We start from the raw sequence: 23,782 nt of genomic DNA, 5'->3' as shown, positions 1-23,782 counted from the left end.
CTCTCTGTTCTGGCCGGGCAGCCGGTGTCCTCAACTTCCCAATATCTGGGACTTTACAGAGTACCCGGGACAGGAGCCTTTAGTTTCTAAAATCACCTTGGAACGTGTTTTAAAGTTATGTGTAATCCTAAAAATTCTGTCCACATGCTACAGCAAAACCTCCTGTTTGTAGCATCCTGTTTACTTGTCCCACCTTATAAACTCCAACCTGGGAAATGCTAGGACAGATTGAGACCTGCTTATCTAACAGGTTGCTTCATGAACCTCCTCACTCCACAGATTTCGCTAACTTGTCAAAAGGAAAAACCGGTCAACTTGGTTGAATAAGTAAATGGATTTACAGGTCAAACGGACAGTAAGACGTTTGTAGTCAGGTCTTTTTGAAGTATTTCAAATGCATTTGTGAACTTTATATAGATTACAAAAAGTGTGCAGTTTTGTAATTTAAAAAGAAGCCTTGACTTGGGTATTAGGATTATGGTGAAGCTCACAGTGAGAAGCATCTCAGCGAAATTCTCTGAATTTGCTGAACAGAATTTCTCATAGCTTACTATGTAGCATTTTTCAGGTAATGTCTTTTTCACTTCAGCTGCTTTCTCTTGGCTAGTGTATTTTTTTAATATATAAATTTCAAAAGACTGATTTTTCTGTTAAAATGGGAAGTATATTTGTGAATGGAAAATTATGAGACAGGAGTTAGAGCCCACGATACCTTAACATGTCAACATTTTAAATATTGAACATTGACATTCTTGAAAGCTGAGACTCTCATGGATGGCAACATCTGCAAATAAACCAGCCATGTCTTTTGGACCTTGACAAGGAGAGCTGTTTTGTCCTTTCAGCTTAACAATGACAAATGGAATGGGCTACAATTTGTTAAATGGAATGGGCTACACTTTGTTTCAAACTTCTAGATTGAGAGGTTTAGCGATAAAATTACTTTTATTTTGCTTGATACTCAAGTACTACTTGGAGGTACTTACTGTTATGAATAATGCAGGAGTGATGTGAACCAATTTTTATCTCATTTGGATTAGTCCTGTTCCTCCCATGTGTTTTTCCCCATCTCCTTTGGTCCTTCTCAATATGGTGTTGATCACTTGCTTTCTTTACCTCCTTATTTGGTCAAAGTAACAATTTTTTTTTTCACTTAATGAGCTGTCTTTTCATATTAACCTAAGCCCATTCCTAGATATGAGTAGTTTTCTAAGAGAACTAGTTCTTATTAATCCTTTCATTAAATGGAGAGCTTTTTTGTGTCACTTTCTCCTTTGGGCATCTCCATAGCGTTGTAGACTTTAGCTTAATGTTGTACGTTGGGGATCAGTCCAACTGTTTCATTTTAGAGAAGAGGGAACTGAGATGCAGGAGTGATTTGCCCAAAGTCCCATAACTAATAATTATTTAAAGATCATCTACTCATCACTTCACCATCAATCTTCTCTCTCTCCATAAGAGTTGTATAGTAATGAGTCTAAAATGGTAAACACAATCTAAAATGGTAAACGTAGTTTTATGCCTATGAAGACATTATATTTCTAGCATTAAGTATATCGTGTATTGTAATGAGATCCATGTATGCTGCCATAAGAGATATCTATGAGTATCCAACTTGTCCTTTAGTGATATCCAGTACTAAAACAATGTAAAAAAGATGCACAGTGGATAAAAATTCCATTTAGACTGCATTTTCTGATTTATGTTATAATGGATACTATCCACCAATGTCCAAAAGAGAAATTATTCCTTTGCTTTATTCCAAAACAAATGATTTTAAAATTTAATTTTAACTGCTATCTTCAATAAGGACTATTTATTTATTAAATCTCAGATTATTCCCCACCCTATAGTTTCGTATTTTTTTATTAATACTATTTGGTACCTCATATGAAGAGAGTTAAATAAATTATTAGCTTAAAAATAGAAAGCATGTCTCCTGTCTTACCATGTGCTACATGGTTACATATAACTTGAGGAACATGGTGTCGAGGTCTCTCTCCTCTGTCTTGATATTCTTGAAGATTTGAAGCTTTTTACTCTGCTTACAATCTTCCAAGCTAGCCAACAATCCAGATTTCACCTTCCAAGGAAATACTCTGGTTCTACTCTGGTGGCTGTTAAAACTTGCTTTCTTCAGACCAGCTGAAAAGGTTCTCATAAGATTATCTTTGCTGAGATTTTAATGTGGGGTAGTTTGTTAGGGCACTTTCCCTTTGATTTGAAATAATTTTATAATATTTAATTGCTTAGAATTTAAGGCTGAACAGCAGTGTATTCTGTGTTCTACTTGAGATAGCAGAGGGAGCTCTTTTGCCACATTGATCTGGCCACATCGCATGGTGATCATGCCCTACTTATGATGGCCTCTGGACACAGATTGCCTCACATCCAGTCTTGCTTCATTGCTTATCCGCTGTATGATTTTGGATAAATAACTAAATCTGTCATTATCTCAATTTGTCCATTTAAAAAGCAAAAATGGGGAGAACAATAACATTAATTTGAATGAGTGGCTTTGAGGATTAAAAGAGAAAAAACAAGTGAAGTGCTTTTCAGGATGCCTTAGCAAATAGTAAGTGCTTAAGACATATTAGCTATTATTTGAATTCTTAGGTCATTGGTCAATAGTGGCATATTTATGTATAAAAGATAGAGTTCTTATTGAGAAACTAATCATGTTGACTTGGGGGGAAATTTAAATGAATGAAGTCATCAAGCTCCCACATCAACAAAATAGGGAATGCAGTTTCCTGTAGAAAGATACTGCTATAGCCTTGGGACATATTGTGGTTAATTGTTCTGAGAAGAGGAAAAAAGAAATCCACAATGAGAAGAACTAAGGACAGGTTGATTAAAATGGTAATAGGCGAGGGCAGTTACAAGAAAAAAATATAATAGAAATTTAATAGGACGTAATGAGAGCATGTTTTATTTTCCCATATCACAGAGTACCAGTTGTGACCCAATTACACACACACACACACACACACACACACACACACGCACACACACACGGTGCCAAAAAAAATATATACACATTTTAAGAAAGGAAAATACTGTATTAAAATTGTAATACTCAATATATACCGATAACAAAAGATGAATACAAATCATGTCTGACTTCTGCAATTTCAAGAGGTGCTCAAAGTGGTTACCATCAGTGTAATTTTAATACAGTTTTCTCCTTTCTTAAAATGTGTATACATTTTTTTGGACATATATGTGTGTGTGTATATATATATATATATATATGTCAAACAGAAAATTGTAGGATACCTCATCAAATTATAAGAAGATGGAGAATTTATTTTACCAAAATATTGTGGCTGGGTTAAAAAAATCCAGTGTGAAATAAAGAATATTCCTGCCAAATATAAATCAAGTTTTAAGAATTTAAATGGCTGTTACCTGATAACCTAAGTTATAGTAGCTATTTTGTTTCTTTATATATAGTAGACTATCTTGGAGTAATTTTAGAGACTGCTATGGAATAAGAATAGGAAGCATAAACATTCCAGAAGTTATTCTTTAAAAATAACTTATGTGGCCTTGTAATTCTTCTCTGTTTTAAGTATAAAAAAATAATATCTAAGTTTTATTGCAGACATGAAATAGTCCAGGTGGTGAAAATATCAGATATTGCATGGAATTATACCCCTCCTAGATTTATTTTTCACTCAGAGAAAAATAATGAGCCTTTTAGACATTTACCACTGGACAGAAATTTCTTTGTTGCTTCCAAGTGCTCTGCATTGAAATAATCCAGAAAGACCACTTCCCTTTGTAATCATGAGAAGTAATTCATCAATGCCTTGTGGTCTTTCGTAAGATTTCCTTTGTATCCAGTTCATTAAAATAAGTTATGTTTTGTCATACTCAACTATGCGTAATATTTTCCCTTCTTTTAAGCTCCTGTAACATTTTTCCATATTAGTAATTCCCATTGCTTCATTTTTTATGTGTTTCATTTATAAGGAAGACACACTGAAAAGTACAAGAACAGTTCCTAACTTGGAACCCCATTTACTGTATGCCTCATTTTGGGGGGAGATCATGATCCATGCTAAGGACTAAACATCATCCTCTGGTCAGGGTCATGTTCTCATTCTTTTTTTGTTCCATTTTAGCCATAGGATCATATCTAACTTTCAGAAGAATAACATAGTGTCAGGACCACTTGAAATTTTGGCCTTCTTTTAATAGCTACCATTTATCGTGTTCTTACTTTGAATTCATATTATATGAATGTCATAGTACCTTGGTAAGTGAGAGCATCAAAAGTTCAGCACCTACTTTGGACAAGACGGTATATTGTTCAGTATAATCACATGCAAATATTTAATAATTCATTGTGTTCTTTTATTTCCTACAAAAACTTTTCTAAACTGTTGAAGATGTAACTTCTGTGTCACCATGCCTTTTTTAAGGGGAGGGGTGGAGGGTGGAGGGTGGAGGGTGGAGAGACACTCCGTATTAAAGTGGTGTGATTCTATTCTATAAAATCATGTCACTGGTAACTAATTGCAAAGGATTTCTTGCAACTGTAGGAAGAACCCCTAAGTTTTACACATTTTCTAGACTGGTGAATCACATTTTATTTGTATTAAAACATCTAAGATGTTAAAATGAAAAAAAAAAGGTCATGCCTTTTAAAGAGAAATTTAAAATAGATCTTTCAATATGTATATAGAATTGAAGGCTACAATATGTCAAGATTTTTATTTGTATTATGGACCAGTCGAACAAATCTGCTAATCTCTCACCTGTTTTCCTACACATTTTTTTTTCCAATTCAATATTGATAAATGTTATTTTAAAAGGTACTTGACGCTCCAAGTTGCGTTTGCATTCATGGATTGATCATCTATACTGATACCTCTATCTGTATTGACTCAACTGTGGCATCTGCCATTTACTTGTGTGACTTCGAGCAGAGTACTTATCCAGGGTCCAATTTCCTTATATCTGAAATGGATAACTCACCTGTTTAATAGGGACATAATAATGATTAAATATAAATCTGTGTGTAAAATGCCTGGAGCATTCATAGTAGGTATTTAGCCAACGGTAAATAGTATTACTTTCAGCATAAGCTGGTATTCACTTGTCACTTTTATTAGAAGGGATGTGTTTACATGGCTCATTCTCTGCTTATCTAGTGTCACGTACATATGAATCTCAGGATTGAGATCCTCATGTAAAAGTTCTTCCAGTTTTGTTTAATTTTTCTCATCACTATATTTAACACAATAATATCTCTAACATATGTTTCTCTGGGTACTCACTACGAATTGAATTTGATGAAACCTATGATATGCTATGAAAGCAAATAACATGGTGCTACATGTGAAATTGTGTGTTGTCTTCAAGGATAATAGTTAATGAGTAAAGAACATTTATTTTCCCCATTTTGAGAATTTAATTCTCTTTAGACATCATACTTTTCAAAATAAAAATGTGGTTAATTTTCATTTGTTTGTTCTTGAAGGAGACTTAGTCTACAACTATATCATATATTATCCCCCTGCCCCGCCACAAAAAACAACTCATGACAAAAACTGGATCACAGTGGAGTTGACTCAGAGTCTCAACTTTTGTAATAAAAGCATTTCTAATAACATTATAGAGGTAAAAGTAATAGTTGAGATATAGGTGAAGCTATAGTGATATATCCAGAACTGTTTAAATTATGTCTGAACAATTTATTCCCTATAGAGTATGAATCTATATAGTGTCTCACCTGGATCTTTGCAGGGCAGCAGAATTACAGAAAGATCCCCCGAAGCATATTTCTAGTTCTGAGTAAACTATGGGTAATTATAAAATATTTGTAACTATAGACAGAAAGGGATGACTTTTCTATTTCTTTCAGGGTCAGATTGCTGAGAAATTAGCAATTACATTTAATTTTTGCTTCTTCTTAGGAAAACATAGAAGATTCATTAAAAAGTATGTCCATATGTATTATTACAAGTATTATATGGTCCTTTAGAATAATTCTCTGATCTGCTGCATATAAAAATCTAGGCTTAGGTTCCTCATTCTGAGTTTGAAGCCTCGCTGCATCACTTAATAGTTAGTTGTGTGACTTTAGGTAACTCTGTTACAAGACCTCTGTGTACCTCATACTGAAAAGAAGCAAGATCATTTAGTAATATTTGCAGCATAGTAGGTGCTCTGTAATTAATTGATAGTTATCATGGGTGTTGTTATGTGAGTAGGTGTGTGGCCATGTGAGACATGGCATATGAAGGGTGGCTTTTTTTTTAAATTCATTTTTTCACAAATATGTTTAACCATGGGAGTGTTGTCATCCTGACACTGATAGAGAAACAAGTTCTTTTGCACAAAGTTATCATCACTGTTAAACAGCAAATAATTCTCGAGAGCATAGTTCTTTCAGCCAGAGATAGGTAGCACTGCTTCTAGCTATGTTTTCCTCTTCATAGCATCGTGTAAGTAAAGTTCTGATCCTTTACTGATGATGACCACATTTTGAAAAAATGAGAGGCAGGGAGGCTTGTAATAGGAATAGAAGCTGAAAGGGATGTAGAGTAGGGAAAATGGCATTGGTAGGCTGAGTAGGGAACATAAAATATGCCTCTCTCTTTAATTCTCTTATGATTAATCCAACCATTCAGGTGGGAGGTTTGATCATGGAATCTGCTAGAGAAAGTGGGAGGAAAATCAGAAGGTGGTTATCTGTTAGGGAAAGCACAGTGTGTGAATGAAATTGAACTAGGAAAGTGCACAGGGAATTCTAATATAAGAATATACTGGAGTGTGTCTGTCTATGCAGTTGATATTTAAGTGGCATGTGTGCGTCTCAACTGAGCAAATGATTTTACAGATATTTTCACATTATACTATGTAAACTTACCACTGTGTCAATAATCATGTAAGCTATGTAAGTGGCTTCATGTTATTTAATTATTAGGATTTCGTTAATCAAAACATTCCAAAATTAAGAGCAACTTGACTACATTGTCATAAACAGATTGCTTCCAGGTAATGTGCAGAGATAAGCACATTAATACCGTGTTTCCCTGAAAATAAGACCTCACTGGAAAATAAGCCCTAGCATGATTTTTCAGGATGACATTCCTTGAACATAAGCCCTAATGCGTCTTTTGGAGCAAACCTTAATATTAGACCCGGTCTTATTTTCGGGGAAACACGGTAGATGCTTGCTGATTAGCTAGTTCAGAGTGACATTAGAGTATCATTTTACGTTTATTCTCAGAGTCCTATATCTACCCTTCAATAACCACCCTGGTTTGGGTATTTGTTTTTTAGTTGTTTGGTTTATAGAAGGGCTTCCTTTAATGAAAAAAATCTTAAAAATTCATGGAAACTTTTACACAAAGGTAATGTTAAGGCATTTTCAATATTAAATTAGCTTTTAATCTGATGACACGTAGTTTAGTTATTTTTACCTAGATTTCTATAACCTTTTAATAAGATTAGAATGTTTAGCTAATTAAAATATCATCTGGGGCAAAAGTGTGATTGAAGTCTAAAAGTAAATGAAATTTAATATCCTCCATGTCTAGAAGATTAAATCACTTTTTAGTATTCTGTTTCCTAAAATAATACATGCACATAAATATCTAACAAAAACTTTTAAAAGATAGAAAAAAAGTGGTGTATGTACTCCTAGTTTTTATTTTTCTATGTCTACTTTGAGAGTTTCACTTGTTCAGCTTTGTAGTTTTAATACATTTAGTATTTGTGCACTTTAAAATTACATTAATATGGCCATTTCGTGATGTGTCATTCATAAATATTTCAGTTTTGCTCTCTCTGCATATAAACCTATTACAGAATGTTTAAAAACAAAAGAAAACAAAAAAGGAAAATCCACAGTGATTTATTAGATAAAAGAATAGATCATCCTATATACAAGAGTATGAATTAATATAAAGACTGAAGAGTTCTTTTCACTTTTCATTTTTTTACATTTATTTTTCAATTAGTTGACAAACACTATTATATTAGTTTACATCCCTGTGACTATTCATATAACTGTACTTCTTAATCCCTTTCACCTTTCCATCCATCTGCCAGCTCCCTCCCATCTGGTGACCACCAATTTGTTCTCTTTATCTATGAGTTGTTTCTGTTTTGTTTGGTTGTTTATTTTGTGTGTGTTTTTTTTTTTTTCGATTCCACATATAAGTGAAATCAGATGGTATTTAAGACTGAATAGTATTTAATATCATAGACAATAGTTTTTTGGGTAGCATTGGCTTTGGCAAACAACTACAGGGTCAAGTCCTGGCTCTCTCACTAAGGAACCTCTGCAAGCCATACAACCTCTCTGACGCTCAGGGGATGTTATGTATATTGATAATCACATTAATTATTCAGGAGAATGACTGGTTCAAAATAGTAGTTCAATTAATATCTCTATCTTCAAAGGAAAACACTGCAAAAATTTAAATTACGTCCTCTGAGTATTTGAGAATGAGGTTGTTTATCAAGAAAGACTGGACTAATGCCTCTATAGCCATATGCAGGAGTAATTATCCTTCCTTCATTCATTCTTCAAACACTTATTCTTGATCTCCTGTGCTGGATTCAAGGAATACACAAAAAGGAGACTCCAGCCCTCTGGAACTGTATTTAAGTAAAACATGGATGGGACAATCTGAATGGCTGTATTTCTTTTTAGATTCATTCTAATTCAACATCAGATGACTCAAAAAACTTCAGCCTGCTGAGAGCTGAATAATTCAGTCGTGAGCACTCGTTAGCAGGGGCAAGCAAAAGCTAAGAGTGTGTTCTCTGAGTACTGGTGGTGACTCCTGATGCGTAACTGCTGTTCCAGAAAGTCACTACTCATTTCAGAATGCAGTCATGAGTCCAGTCCCCTGGGACAATGTTTTGCAAATTTCAGCCATTCTCATAAGACCTTCCTCAATTTTTGGCTATGCTACCATCCTCTTGTTTAAGAAAAATTTTCCTTTAAAGTACCTTTCTTTTAGCTTAAATATAATGTATTTAAAAGAACATTTATATTAGTACCAGAAGTGAAAAATTGTTATCACTTGCCATAAATAGAAGAGGAAACATACAACTAAACAGATTAAAAGTAAAGTAGTGTTGAAAAATTGTAGCTAAGGACGGGCTCTGGGCACATAGATCACTCTCTCTTTGATAGAGGTGGAGTTGATGAAGCCACGAGAGCTTCAAACTGAGACAATACCCTTGAAGTAATCAGGACTGGAGAAGTTTTCTCCCATTATGACTCCCTGACACCCCACCCACTGGCAAACACTATCTCCAAAGGAACATTTCACTTTCCAGAAGATTGAAACAAACTTTTATTTAGCACTTACAGGTGTCAAGCACTAGGGGAAATGCTGCACATGTACTTTGTCTCATTTCAATCTCATAACTGACTTCTTAAGTGGTGGTATCCAAATGTCAGCAGTGAGAATTTCAGGCTCACAGAGAGTAATTATCTGCTTGAGGCCTGCTGAATTTGGACTCCAGGACAGCCTGACTCTGAAGCATGGCCTTTTTAACCACTAGATGACTCTGAAATGAACTCATTTTAATTTCACACAAGCACATTTATACACCCGTATACCAGAATGGTATTCCTCCCGTATGGACATTTCCATTTTTTTTTTTAATCAATAAAGGAGCCATGTATAAAAAAAGTCATTTTAATAGAAAAATATTAAACGTAAATATAAAACATAAAAGATGATATAATTATCTATTAATAGATTGACTTAGAAATATTCTTTACAAGGGAATAAACAAACACAGTTTCCCACTAATAATCATAAAATTTAGAAAGTTTGCCACTTTCAAGTTCCTTGGAGGTGAATGAAATAATACCGTGTTTCCCTGAAAATAAGACCTAGCTGGACCATCAGCTCTAATGCATCTTTTGGAGCAAAAATTAATTTAAGACCAGGTATTATGTATTATATTATATTATATTATATTATTATTATATTATACCTGGTCTTATTTTAATATAAATGTTTTTATAAATGTTCTTATATTAAATTAATATATTAAATGTTTTATAAATGTTAAATTATATTAATATATTGAATATAACATTTAATATAAATGTTCTTATATTAAAATAAGACCGGGTCTTATATTAAGTTTTGCTTCAAAAGACGCGTTAGAGCGGATGGTCCGGCTAGGTCTTATTTTCGGGAAAATATTTTCGGGAAGTGAAATATCTACAATAAAATGCTAGAAAAACAGTGTCTTTAATGAAGGCCATTAGGGTATTTAAAAATCAGCAAAGCTATAATACAGGTGTGATTAAAATATATTGTAAAATGCTTGCAATAAAGAATGCAAGACTAATAATCTGTATCTGTCTAATGCATTGCGTCTGCAAAGGAATTTTCAACCCCCTACTAATTGACTGTTAGAAAATTATTCTAATGTATCATTTACTTTGACTCAGTGAGAAATCTAAACAGTGATCACTTAAGCTATTTAGTCAGGGTTATACTCCAAACGCTGCATGAGGAGAAACAGAAAGTATATCGCACATATATCTGTTTTACTTCGGCAGGCGTTAGGAAAGGAAGATTGCAGGAACTAGAGCAGAAAGCAGTGTTCAGGTGTTGTGGTACAGAATAATGGCTCCCCAAATGTGTCTACATCCTAATCCCCAAACGTGTGAATATGTTACGTTACATGGCAAGGAGGAATTAATGCGTCAGATAGAATTAAGACTGCTAATCAGTTTACTCTGAGATGAAGAGAGTATCATGGGTTATTTATGGGAGACCAATGTAATGACAAGGGTCCTTAGAAGTGACAGAGGAAGGCAGAAGAGGGAGAACCAGTGACATGGCAGCATGAGGAGGCCTCAGTCCAATGTTTCGGGCCTGAAAATGGAGGAATGGGGCCATGAACTAAGAACTGTGGATGACTTCTAGAAGCTAGAAAATGCAAGCGAATGGATTCTTCCCTAAGGCCTCCAGAAGGAACATATCCCTGCCAATGTCTTGATGTTAGCCTAGTGAGACTCATTTCAGACTTCTAATTTCCAGAACTGTAAAATAACAAATTTCAATTGCTTTTAAGCCGCTAAGTTTGTAGTAATATTTTACAACAGCAATAGAAAACTAATAAAGATTTTGAAACACACATGTACTTAACAGGGCAAAGAATAACATGAATGTCCCAGAGAGGACCTTATCCATCAGACATTCATACACCATCAGTCTAGTTAAAACACTGGAGCTATTACCATGTAGAAATAGCTCTTATAAAATACGTAGAGCTTATCAACATTACCCTTATGTAGTCATCCTCGGCAAGATATACATACTTACTCATTATTAGAGCATCTCTCTGGAAACACTGTTGTTTTAAAGGCAAAATAAAATAGCAAGTCCCATTATTTGTGGCTTTCACATTTGGTATGTATTCACATTCAGTGGTTTTACACATTTAGTAATCCTTGTCATGAATGCTACTAGCTACTGCTGCTATTACAATTCTCACTAGTACAATTATGGCAAGGTGTTTACCTTCTCACTGCCTCAGTCACCACGAGTGCAAAATGGGATAAAAAGAGCACTTATGCACAGGGTTTTTATGCGTTTTAAAGACATTAATGCTTGGAAAACACCCAAAGAGTCATTGGTACATATTAGGTTTCTTGCTTCATTTTGGTAGTCTGTATTATCATTATCATATTGTCATCGTCGTCACGGCCATACATATCAGTGATTGATGCGTGCCAGCCCCTCACCTGGTACACAGGCTTCATATTTTATCTCTAGGAATTAGGGATCAGTATCTCCTTTTTCTCAGGTAAAGAAACTGAAACAAGTTAACCAGGTTGAAGAACTTTTAAATGATGGCGTGAGGATTGTTCCTGAAATATTTGGCTAAACTTCTACTAAGCTTAGTGCTAGACACCATCTGCTTCCATTACATAAAGCCCTATTCCATCCCACCCCCTCAAAGGACAAAAATATTCTGAGAAACAACTGGTTTAGATGAGTACTTCCTGTAAAAGGTCACTAATATTTTACAGTATCATTTTGTTTTACTCTCTGAGAACATGAACCATTTTTAACCCTGGTAGGAAATTATCTTAAGATCCTTTTCTCTTAATGATAAAAATACGGTTGGAGTCAGGCTGGTTTGCCTGCATAGAACCATATGGGATAATTTTTAAGGGTATTTTCTTATAAAAGTAATATATGTGAATTAGAGAACATTTGAAAATAGACAATAATATGAGTAAAATTATGATATACCACAGTCCTCCACTCAGAAATAAGTATTAATAATATTTGTCTTAATTTGTGAGTTTGTACACATATAAAAGAGCTCACATTCTATATATGGTTTTGTAATGTTCAGTGTGGATTGAATATTTATTTATAATATGTTTTCAGGTTTCTTTTTATGTCACATAGGGACATTTTATAAAATTTAGATCTTTTTGATTTGTGAATTGCCAATTCTGCATTTTCTGACGCTTAAAGATCTATTTATACTTTATTTCCAAGATAATACTTTTACACTAATCCTAAAATAAATAAGGTTAGCAGACTCTTCAACCACAGGTCTTAATGAGATATTAACATAAATTATCTTTTTTTAAGATAATTTTAAAAAGTTCATTTTCTTTTTATAATATATAAGTCCCTTTAAGGACAGGAACTGTATGTACCTCATAATCTTTGTAGCTGTTAAAATCTGAACAACTGGTTTTTACAGTAATCACTAAATTATTATTAAGTAAATACATAAAAATATATAAATGATTAGGGAATTGATATTGAGGTATTTTTTATCAACATTAAGATACTTATCAATGATTACAGTAAATCATTGTGTTGAATTTCAAAATACCTGATCCGAAAATCCAAGTGATGAGTGAGAACAATATATAAAATGTTAGAGTAGTGGGGATCAGGAACATAGACGTTTAGGCCGTTTATCTGTTAAATATGACTGTCTGAAAGTATGAAGAATTTCCAATGCATGAACTGTATTATTTATCTCTGCTTTTAAGTATCTGTTGCTGATTTTCAACTTTACTTACAATTGTAAACTACACTAAGATGTAGGAATCCCTCAAATTCAAGTGGTAAAAATTTTAAATACTATTAGTATCTTATATTTACAAACTCAGAGAAAAAATATAGGAAAACTAAATATTTGGATAGCTATTTCTGGACACTGTGTGTGAATGTGAGTAATTTGTAAGAATCAGGTTTGATAAATAAAATGGATTACTAAGATTGTTTAAGAATACATTTAAAACATTTATTTTCATGTATTCTTGGCATAGCTTTATCTTTGAAACTTTTATATGGTTTAGAGCTTAAGTTTGTGATGGACAGTATCCTTTTACATTTTAATAGGAGAGAAGAAATATAGAGACAATTGTAATAATTCTTCCTGGTTCCTCATATTCTAAATTCATATTTCTTTGTCTGGAAGTTCACTTTTTTATAAGAATTCATTCACAGATCTTATTATATTAGATACTTCGAAAGGTCAAATTATTAATGAACACAGCCCCATCAGGAATTCCTAATGCTTCATGATTTCAATTCAGAACAGTTTAGTATTCAATCCTATACAAAATATTAGCCATGGGTAAAGTAATTGAACATTAATTTTTTTTAACTTTGGCTTTTGTATCCAAATTAGTGCCTGAGTTCTGGGTTCTTAATTTTCTTAATATGACACCTGGAGCATGGGAATTAATAATAGTAAAAAATCAACTTTTATTAAAGTGAGCATAAAATGTAATACTTAGAATTGCTTTTATTTAACCACATATTTATTTAACCACATATTTTATTATAAAATTCCCTGCCCCTCCCCCAAATCACAATCTATATTTTTATCATTTCGGCTAACATCGAAACACACTATTCACTTCAGAATTGAAATCTAAATTTTAGATACATAATTTCAACTATTGCGTTCTTGGCCTGGAAATAGGCAATTTGGCCCTCATATGACAAACAAAATCAGGGAGATTTCGATCAAGTTAATGACTGTAGTGAATTGAATTATTCACATGTATTCATTCCTTAATAAATAACACTATAAACCATTTGGCTTTTTTCTCCCCATTTAGAAAGCCTAAAATCTTTATTTTCTTTTTTTATATCAGCAAAACTTGAGAGATAAAAATTGTAGCTGTAATCATCCAATATAGTACTAGAAATACTACCAGTATAAAAAAACTAGAGCAGTTCTCAAAATTGAGTGAACTTAAAAATTAGCCAGGTGCTTAGTTACATGATGGATAATTCTTTCCTGGGCCCCAAACACAGGAAATTCTGATTCTGTGAAGCTCCCAAAGTGGTTCTGACGCAAGTAGGCTCTGGACCACAATATAAGAAGAGAATGGAGTCACAATAGGGCAATGTAGCTGTTAACAAATGATGAACAGAGCTGAGGACTTTTCTAGAGACACCCAGTGTTTGATCATTTGCTACTGGGTATAGTGAGCTGTCCCCAGAGGTCATGTTTACTGTGAACATGGGTCCCAGGAGACGTTGGGTTACCTCTGGGAGTAGTAAGATACACTTTGCTAGGTCTCCCATTTCCCTTCTGGTCAAAAATGGCTGCAGAAGATGCAGATACCAGGAAGGGGTGGGGGGTAACATGCTTCCTGGTATTGCTTTCAACAAATGTGTAGAAATTCATTCTATTCTTTGTTTCAATATGTACATATTTTCTAGTATATAACCATTTCTAAGCTATTTTACAATCCCCACAGTAGGATGTAAGATAAACTTCCCACAAGAGGGTTTTGCTAACAGTGTGCTCTTACTCAGTTATAGTCTCATAGTGTGACATCATATTCTGCACATAAGAAAACTGTTGAAAGACATTGGTTTCTAAATGATAATCAAGTGGAATTGTAAGATTCCACTAGTGTTTGAGGACATGGAGTGGAATTACCTTATCCTGGATTTATATACTTCAGTAATAGAGACCAAAAAGCATCCATTCCCACAGTTAGATCTGCTTAAAGTCCATGAAAGGAGTTTAGGAAGAAAATCAAACTATTTGGTCATTGCTCTCAAGCCATGATAAGGCATACTTTCTTTTTTTTCTTCCACCCCTGCCCCATCTTGTGCTTTGGAAAGAAGAGGTGGAAGTGGGAAGTGAGGGAAAACAAAGAATTGAGGGAATGCCAACATTCTTTTCTCAGAACTAGGACAGCAAAATTAGATTTGCCAGTGGAACAGAAATTCTCTTTTTAATCTGATCAACTGATTATATGCTCTTGTCCATTGGGAATTTCAAGGAAGGGGTTGCAGTTTTATTTCATTTTCTCAATGATATTACTGGCAGTGTGGCTTGATACCCAAACTAGAGTTGACAATAGATGGTGTGAATTCTGAATTTAAGCCCAGCTTCCTGACTCACTGTTGATATGATCTTGGGCAAGTCTCTCAAACTTTCCAACTTGTGTCTTCAGTTTAAATTTTTGTTTTTGAGTTAAATTGAGGCAAAATACTTTCTTAAAACTATAGCATGCAGCATAAAAACACACAATAATGTTCATGTGAATATACTTTGTGTATTATTACTATTGAGTGGAATTTCAGTGTATATGTCCCATTCACAATCAAGTGTTAAGCCACTTTTCAGTAAAGGAAAACTCAAGGGCTTGTACTGGGAATGGGGTGGGGATGGAACAATAAATAGCCCACTTCAATGCTTAAGTTGTTTAGCAATTGAGAAATAAGACAAAAGAATAAGTCACAGGGGAAATCAAATGTTGTCTTTGATGAAGTTCACATTGGCTAATGTGGTGTGTATCTGTTAGAAATTGGAGTTTGCAATGTGAAATCTCAAAATTAGAGGTACACACTCAAACACAGAAGACCTTAGACCACAAACCAAGGAAGCTTAACAAAACCACAGTAGGTAAGAATTGGGATGCTGGTTGCAAGCTTATCCTGTACTCTGTTCCCCAGTGACATCCACTAGGTCTTTCAAAGAAGATATAATTTTTAGATTAGAGATGTACTAAAATTGTTATTGACTAGCTAATATAGATTTGTATCAAATCTGATTTCATATATATTTTAGGTTTAGGTAACATGGATGCATAACATTTAATTAAGTTTAAAAGATATTTTAAATCTATTGGTGACTCTGTTAGGAATTTGCCACTCTGGGTATATTTTTTCAATTTTTGTAATTTTGTTAGTTTTTTAATAGATTTACTTTGATAGTCACAAATACAATCTACATAAAGTAACATTTGTTGTTGTTTTTTTAGTGTACATTGCTATGCATTTGGCAAACTCAGTAGTCATGTAAATTTAGCCTAGTGATATAATCATTAAAGAGCAGTATCTCTGTTCCATGTCAAGATCTCTACCTTTACTATCCTAACTATGTTTAATTATGTGTTTTCTTTGAAATTAGCTTTATGTTTGTGGAAAGCGCCTTACCACAGGGGAAGGTATTTCCAAGATGAATTTTCTTACAACCATGTAAAAACCTATCAAACCTTGATCTTGTTGGGGCCTAACTTGCAATTCTAGCAAATATTAAGGAAGCATTTCTTGATCACCAATGTGGCCATAGCTTTGTTATGCAGGTCCAGTTACTCACAAAGACGACAGGGAAACATGAATTCAAACTTCACTTGCCTGTGTATAAGCCACAAAGAATATAAATATGTCACTCATAGAAGAAAGTAAATTGTAGGCTCATGTTTCAAAGATATGTTTTCCTCATTAGTAACCTACTTTTTAATATTTTAATTCTGAAACGAGCATATCCTTTTCCACTCTTTCTTCTCTTACTTAAAGTAGATCCGTAGCTCAGGCTTTTACTTCAAAGCAAAGTGGACAATTAGAGATGCTGCCCCAAGTTCTGTCAACTGAGAAATTTTCCTCTCACCATTCTCTTTCAGGGATAACCATGAGTGGGGCTGTAATGCAGCAGTCATTCATTTGGGACTGGTGCCTATTCATATCCAGTAAAGATATCAAGTGTATAACAGTAGTTGATATCAACACCTGATTATGTTTGTGAAAATCAACAGTTATTTTATATTGGCAAACTTGTGAGTTAAGCAGAGATATGAAGACTGTAGGCTACCACACAGTCCAAGCTTTAATTATCTATTCTAATAAGCTGTTAATGCCATCCTAGGTACTTGAGATAACACATTAAATTCTGAGTTCTGTATGAATACAACCATTTTGATTAAATCAGTCAGATTCAATCTTCTGTTTTTCTTCCTTGGTGTAATAACTCTTAAAATCCATGCCATACATACTTTCCAGACTTATGCTGCTACATATTGGTAAAATCCTGTAATAATTTTTATGGATGAAATAGTTTTAAATATTTCTTTCCCTTAAGGTATCTAACTCTAAATATTGATCTTAACTGCAATCAGAGAGGGCATCGATACTGAGAAAAAATGGTATCTCTTGTAAGGCAGTTACCTTGGGTGAAATTCTTGAAAACTTTTTATTTTTGATTTTGTTTTATTTTTGTTTGTTTGTTTTTAAAGGAAGTACAGGTCCCCTTGGTAAAGAAAGAGCCAAGGACATTTGAGACTTTGAAGTTCTCAGCCTCATCTCTGCCCTAATTTTACTCTCTTAGGTCTTATGATTCCATGCTTTCCTCAATGGTGGTCTTACCTTAGTGTAAGAATCTTGGAGGGTTGTACCTGCTAATGGAGTTGTGACTCTGTCTTTGTCCATGGGCATGCTCTCTAGGACAGTCAGAGAAGCCATTACTCTCACCCCCCACCCCATCTCTGTAATCCCTGTTGCCAGCTTATTAACTAAATTTCATAGACACTTGATCTCCTAAATCTTTCCCCTTCATTGACAGTCCATCCTACATAATTACTGGTGCAAATTTGAGTCACTATGGCGTTTCTGTATGCCATAAATTGCCAGTGTACTCTTTCCCCTTCGCAAGGGGTTGCTTGTGTTCTCCATAATTGTGAGAAAAAACCTAGTCCCAAATTCCACCTTATAGAGTCTGTTTCCTGTGGCCTCTCTAGTACCTGTATTTATCAGGATCCTAGCAGAAAACAGATACCATCCTCAAAGATTTTAACTGAAAAAAATTAATATAGAGGTTATTTATTAAGATGTTCAGGGCTGAAGCACCTGAGGAGGAATAGCGAAGCATTCAAAGACTAACAGCAGGAATTCTGTACTACCCCTGTGAGGGAAGGGGGAGAAAGATGGTTGGTACAGCTGCATGAACACTGGAGCCGGGGAAGAAAAGCCACAGAAGGGCCACAAAAGAAAGCAGCCACTGTCAAAACTAGAAACAGGGGTGGTGAGTGAGAGGGCCAATATGTTACCTTATCGTTTCTTTCTCCCACCTTCTGATTTTCTGTTGGTGCTTTCCATTGGAGTGGGCATGGGAGCTTAGGTAATGAAAGCCATAGGGTAAGAGTCAATCTGGAGAGATCACAGAACATACTCAGGTCTTAAGGAGATCGTTCTTGAGTGTGAACTGGAGGACTGAGAAGCAAGCATTTAAGAGACTGTGAGATGATGCTAACACCAAAATCGATTCTGACAATGTTGGTCTTTTTTTGGGGGGGTGGGCTAGTCAAATTCTCTGAAATCAGAGTTCATCTTAAAATGTGTAATATAGTTTATTTGTTCACAGTATTCTTTTCTTAGAGGAATATCAAATAATGGCTTGTCTTATGGTCACTGTTGTCTTAGATTCAATAATCTAGAGCAATGGCAATAAAAGGAGAGAAAGGAGATGGACCTTCCACTAACTTGCACGAAGTAAATTTGAAACATTTTAAAACTTCCTCACAGATCTACAATCTTTTGTGTTTGTAAAATTTTAAATGAACTATTAACAATTTGTATTACTGATAAAAAGTGAGAGGTGTGATTCGAACATTTGCAGTTTATATGTGAGGGTGTAGGAGGTCTTTGCAAAATAATCTGGTAACAATTAACACTGTGCTTTTTTTAGAAAAAAGAAAAAAAAATTTTCCTCCTCCAAGGTTGTTCTGCATTTGTTTGCATCTTAAAAGGAAGGAGAAAGGGGAAGGTTTTACATTTGTATAAAAATAATTTTTGCTGGTCGTTCTTTACCATAGCTAAAAAGCGTAACCTTAAAATGTGTTGAAAGGAAGAAGTAAGTTAATTAACATACACATGTATAAAGCGTTCCCCTGAAGAAGGCTCTGAGAAATTGACATGAATGCAGGTAGTTTATTTAGAAGATTAGCACATGAAATATTAGTGAGAAAAATGGGGAATGTGAGACAAGAAAGGGAGAAGAGCCAATCATGTGCATATTAATTAATAGGCAGACTAATGTGATGAACAATTACAATTCAGTAGCACTTTGAACCCTCTCATTGCAGTGTAAAACAAACTTCAGACTTGTCCCACTGAATTTGATGAAGCTGAGTTATTTACACATTGATTTCCATCCCTCACTGACTGAGGATTGCGACCCTCCACCCTCATTCCGCCCCAGGCCTCCATGCACTAAATCCGCAGCACTTCTGAGCAGCCAGGCAGGCACATAGGCTGAGGCAGCTCCCTCAGCTGCAGAGAAAGTTCTCAGGCAGCGAAGCAGAGGTTGGAATTGGTCAGTGGGCTTAACAGCTGACCGTCAATCTGTAGCTTGTGGCCCAGGAAGATACGGATGTGCACCAGCTGCATGCACTACACGGATAAAGATACAGAAAATACCTGGTACTTTTTTACCACCATGAATAAGTGAAATTAACTAACTTTCCTAGAGGAGGAACGTAAGTTATAGTGTGTTTTACTACCTCCATCCTATGGAAAATCCCCAGTTTCATTCCCCTGTTGTACTAATTAGAGTACAAAGTTAGAATATTAGACCAATTCAGTTACACTCACTATATAATTTTAGTAATCATACATTTGTGTGTGTGATTATATCATCACTACTGAATCCATTATGGCTGCAAATCATTTCTTTATAATTTTCTGTTTTCTTTCTTTTGTACTTCGGTTACCAGTTAGAAAAACTGTAATATTGAAAAGATGCATCGTGTAGTATTTCATCATGATATAGAATCAAGCATGGGTAAGAGATGGGATCTCATTCAAAATAAAGAAAATCTGCGATTCAAACCTGTGAATATGTAATAAGAAGGATTTTGACCTATCAGTCTCATTCTTTTCACAATATGTAGTATAAATCCGTTTTCAGTGCAAAAGTAATCACTGATGTCAATTATTGACACAAATTACCTTTGAGTTTAAGGACTTGTAATAGCATTTTGCAAGATAAAGAAATAAGACATCTTTATGGAATCTGAAAGAACACTTAATAGTAAATTTATAAAAATGAATATAACTCTGTTTTGTTCCTACTATTGTATAATGCTGTCATTTACTTTATGTTGCTAGACTGGAGGTGTACATTTTAAATTATTTGTTGACCTTAATTGCATCTTCAGTAGCAATTTCCCTTGATTTTGAAGGAGCTTCCAAGAAAGAAAATTTTGTTTCTATATTTCAGGTTCATCATGTATTGTTTCACTTCACAGTCTATAAAAACAGGCCGACCTTAATGACAATAACCACCCTTAAATGGGCAGAATAATGATTCACATTTGATTTAGCTCAAGTTTATAAAAGGAAGTGCATTGCAAGGTGAGTAGGCTTCTGTTGAGAATTCATAAAGATCTACAGTTTAGATGTTGCACAACGACAAGCTTGTGTTTTGTAGGATGAGGAAAAAGAAAACCAGGGCTATCAAAAAGCCTTTTATTCACTTTTGTATTAGGTTGGTGCAAAAGTAATTGCAGTTTTCGCAATTATTTTTAACCTTTTAAACGGTAATTACTTTTGCACCAACCTAATATTTTGACTCAACACCGTTTCATACAAAAAGATTAGAAGGCAGCAGGAATACCGGTTATTATCTTCATGGCCCTGACAATATACCTAACATCACAGAGGCTCAGTGTGATTATTAGTAAAATGAGAACAGCAAGGCCAACTTCGTGCAGCTTTATGAATATTACTGAAGTAATTAATGCTTGTTAGATGCTTAACAACGTACCTGGTACATGGAAAGTCTTTGTAAATAATAATTGAGAAAATTAAAGATTAAAAGACTGCAATGATTTAATTTATAAAAAAGGAAGGGATGACATTTAATGCTCATCTTCAGGTTTTTGAAAACTGTCAAACAGAGATTATTGACTAAGTATAAGTCAAATGCAAATTTAACAGGAGAACTTAATTTGAACATAAGAAATAAATGGCCATAGAGTACTGAAAAAGACTACCTTGTCTAATTTTCTTGGGAAGTTTTGGTGGAAGATAGGTTATGCTCATATCTAGAATTGATTTCCTATCATTGTCTTTAGTGTAGTATGATACGCAACCATATAGTGTGGGAGTTTTCATTCTGTTCTTTAATATACCCTCATATAATTTTATTGATTTAATTTTTAGAGTCAAGAAGGAAGTTCTATAAATTCTTCATACATAACCATACTCTTGGAGTGCATCATACAGTCTTTTCCTTCTTTCCTTTAAGAGGAAACCAGATTCTCAATAACCTTTCACATGCTTTGCATACTTGAGATTAATTTATAGGCTGCTTCAGATCGACTAATGTAGCTCATATCACTGCAAAGAATCTATTTTGATCTTTTAAGTCATGTTATTGTGTCCTCTGTTGTTAGAGGTTAAAAGTACAAACTGTCCGGAGGGTCAGACTGCCTGTGTTGGAATCCTAATTCCAATACCAATTTTATTTTCCCATCTGTAAAACGAAAATAACACTAGTACTTTAATAAAGTAATTTTGAGAAGTAAGTGAATAACATATGCAAAACATGAAGAGTCCTAGTTTATTTTAAACACTTGATAATTTAAATTATTCTTCTTTTTATCTTACTGCAATTAAAACTATAGAGCAGTTACTCTGGTTAGTTAAAATATACAGAAAACCTTCCTCTACTGTTCCTCAAACAGAAAAATACTGAATTGTGACACCATGTTTGTGTTTGTTCGACAAGTATTTATTTAGCATTCAGGCTGGGTGAGGCACTACATAGAGAATAGTAAACTATACTGATGATTCATCACATAGTGTGTGATTCCTGTATGTTTTCTGCCAATTTTTTTCTCATTCTGTATTTGTAACTATATTTAAAAAATTTTATCAAATACCTATTCAAGAAATTGTGCTAGGCATTGTACAGGAATCAATGAGTTGAAGGGGAAAACATCTGTCCTCAGAGATAATATTCATATCATGAGAAAACCTGGAGGTTTTGGTGACTCAAGTTTTTTTCATCAATACTAGTTCTAGGCTGGGAAATAAGTGAGGATTAGTACTGCCCTACCAGGACTTTCTATTTATTTCATCAGAACTTTTTAATTTATGACATGAGATAGTACCTGCTTAGTTTTTTGCTATTGAATTTCTTTAAAAAAATATTATTTTGTTGGTTTTCTGGGCATGGTAATTCTATAATCTGTCTTTATGTACCCATCTTTACCTGGAAGAATGAGCTTAAAATTCTCCAATGCAAATTCACTCATTTCTTCTAAGCATAATCTGATGCATTAAATATGCTTTTTTTTTGTAAAAACTTTCATTTAATACAAGAAACAATGACTCCAAAGAGTTAAAAATTGTAATCTAGGTAAAACCGCGGTTACTGGCAGAGCCATGCCTGGTAGCCCAGCAGCGCTAATCCACAGACTATTCTTTCCATTCTGCCACCAGGCCTCTCACTGACTTCTGTTGAGCCTCCTAGATTCACATTTGTATAGTGAGTACAGCGTGGACTTGCACGGAGCTTAGACTGTGTTGCATCTGAAGGGAGTTTAATCCCATATGATGGGGATGATATGAATTATATTATTAGTCTCTCGTATAAGCAAATTAATATAATCCCTAAGGGAGGACATTAAACTTTTTGAGAAATAGCAATATAATCTTCCGTTAGTATTTCAAATATAAGAAAATTAATATATTATTTTTTTCTTTTTCCAGAACATACAAAAGACATCATAATGATATATGAAGAAGATGCTGAGGAATGGGCCCTGTACTTGAGGGAAGTATTTTTACACGTAGTGAAAAGGGAAGCTATCCTGTTGTATCGCTTGGAGAATTACTCTCTTCGGGATTTGGAGTTGCTGAGTTTAAACTCTTACAAATGTAAACTTTTGATATTATCAGATAGCTTGCTTAAAGACTTAACTCCAAAGAAATGTCAGTTTCTGGAAGAGGTGCTTCATTCACCAGAAAGTGTGGTTACCCTGTTGTGTGGGGTGAAGAGTTCTGATCAGCTCTACAAATTATTAAATATCTCTGGAGGCAGATGGGAGATCTCGACTGAGCAGAGGCCCGAAGACTACATCTCTGTAATCGAGAGCATCATATTCAGAGGTAGTGTTGCCAAATCTTATTTATCTGTTTTTATTTTTGATGTTTCATAATTAAAAATAGAAAGTTTTTTGAACCAATGAATACCTGATTTTAGGATTTAAAAAAAAAAAAGGAAAATGAAACCCAACTTTATTTAACAGTATGTTTCACTTTCCTCAAAATGCATGAAGGTTCTTAGTTTTTAGCTATATTCCAATGAAGGCTTATCCGTGGTTCAAAAATGGTTTGTAAATATATTCCTTAGGGCAGCCTATATGAAATTATACTTAGTTGAACAAAAATGGTTTGTTATGCTGCTGTATGTCAGTTTAGCTCTGGAAGCTGGTTCTTACTTAACTGGTGAGACTTGATGTCATATTACCTGCCTGAAGTTCTGGGTT

At 34.3% G+C, this 23,782-nt stretch overlaps 1 protein-coding gene across 1 annotated transcript in view; it reads left to right on the top strand.

The window, feature by feature from the left end:
* Positions 1 to 23,782, top strand: part of BANK1 (B cell scaffold protein with ankyrin repeats 1) — a 294,826-nt gene that overhangs the window by 415 nt on the left and 270,629 nt on the right. Inside the window, exon 2 of the mRNA XM_019738939.2 lies at positions 23,004 to 23,402. Coding sequence (XP_019594498.2) covers positions 23,004 to 23,402 — 399 coding nt within the window. The remainder of the gene's footprint in view (positions 1 to 23,003; positions 23,403 to 23,782) is intronic.

The sequence above is a fragment of the Rhinolophus sinicus genome, linkage group LG02 (genome assembly GCF_036562045.2).
Source record: "Rhinolophus sinicus isolate RSC01 linkage group LG02, ASM3656204v1, whole genome shotgun sequence".
Taxonomy (NCBI): domain Eukaryota; kingdom Metazoa; phylum Chordata; class Mammalia; order Chiroptera; family Rhinolophidae; genus Rhinolophus; species Rhinolophus sinicus.
Note: the sequence above shows the minus strand (reverse complement) of the source record. Positions and strands in the feature narration are given on the sequence as shown.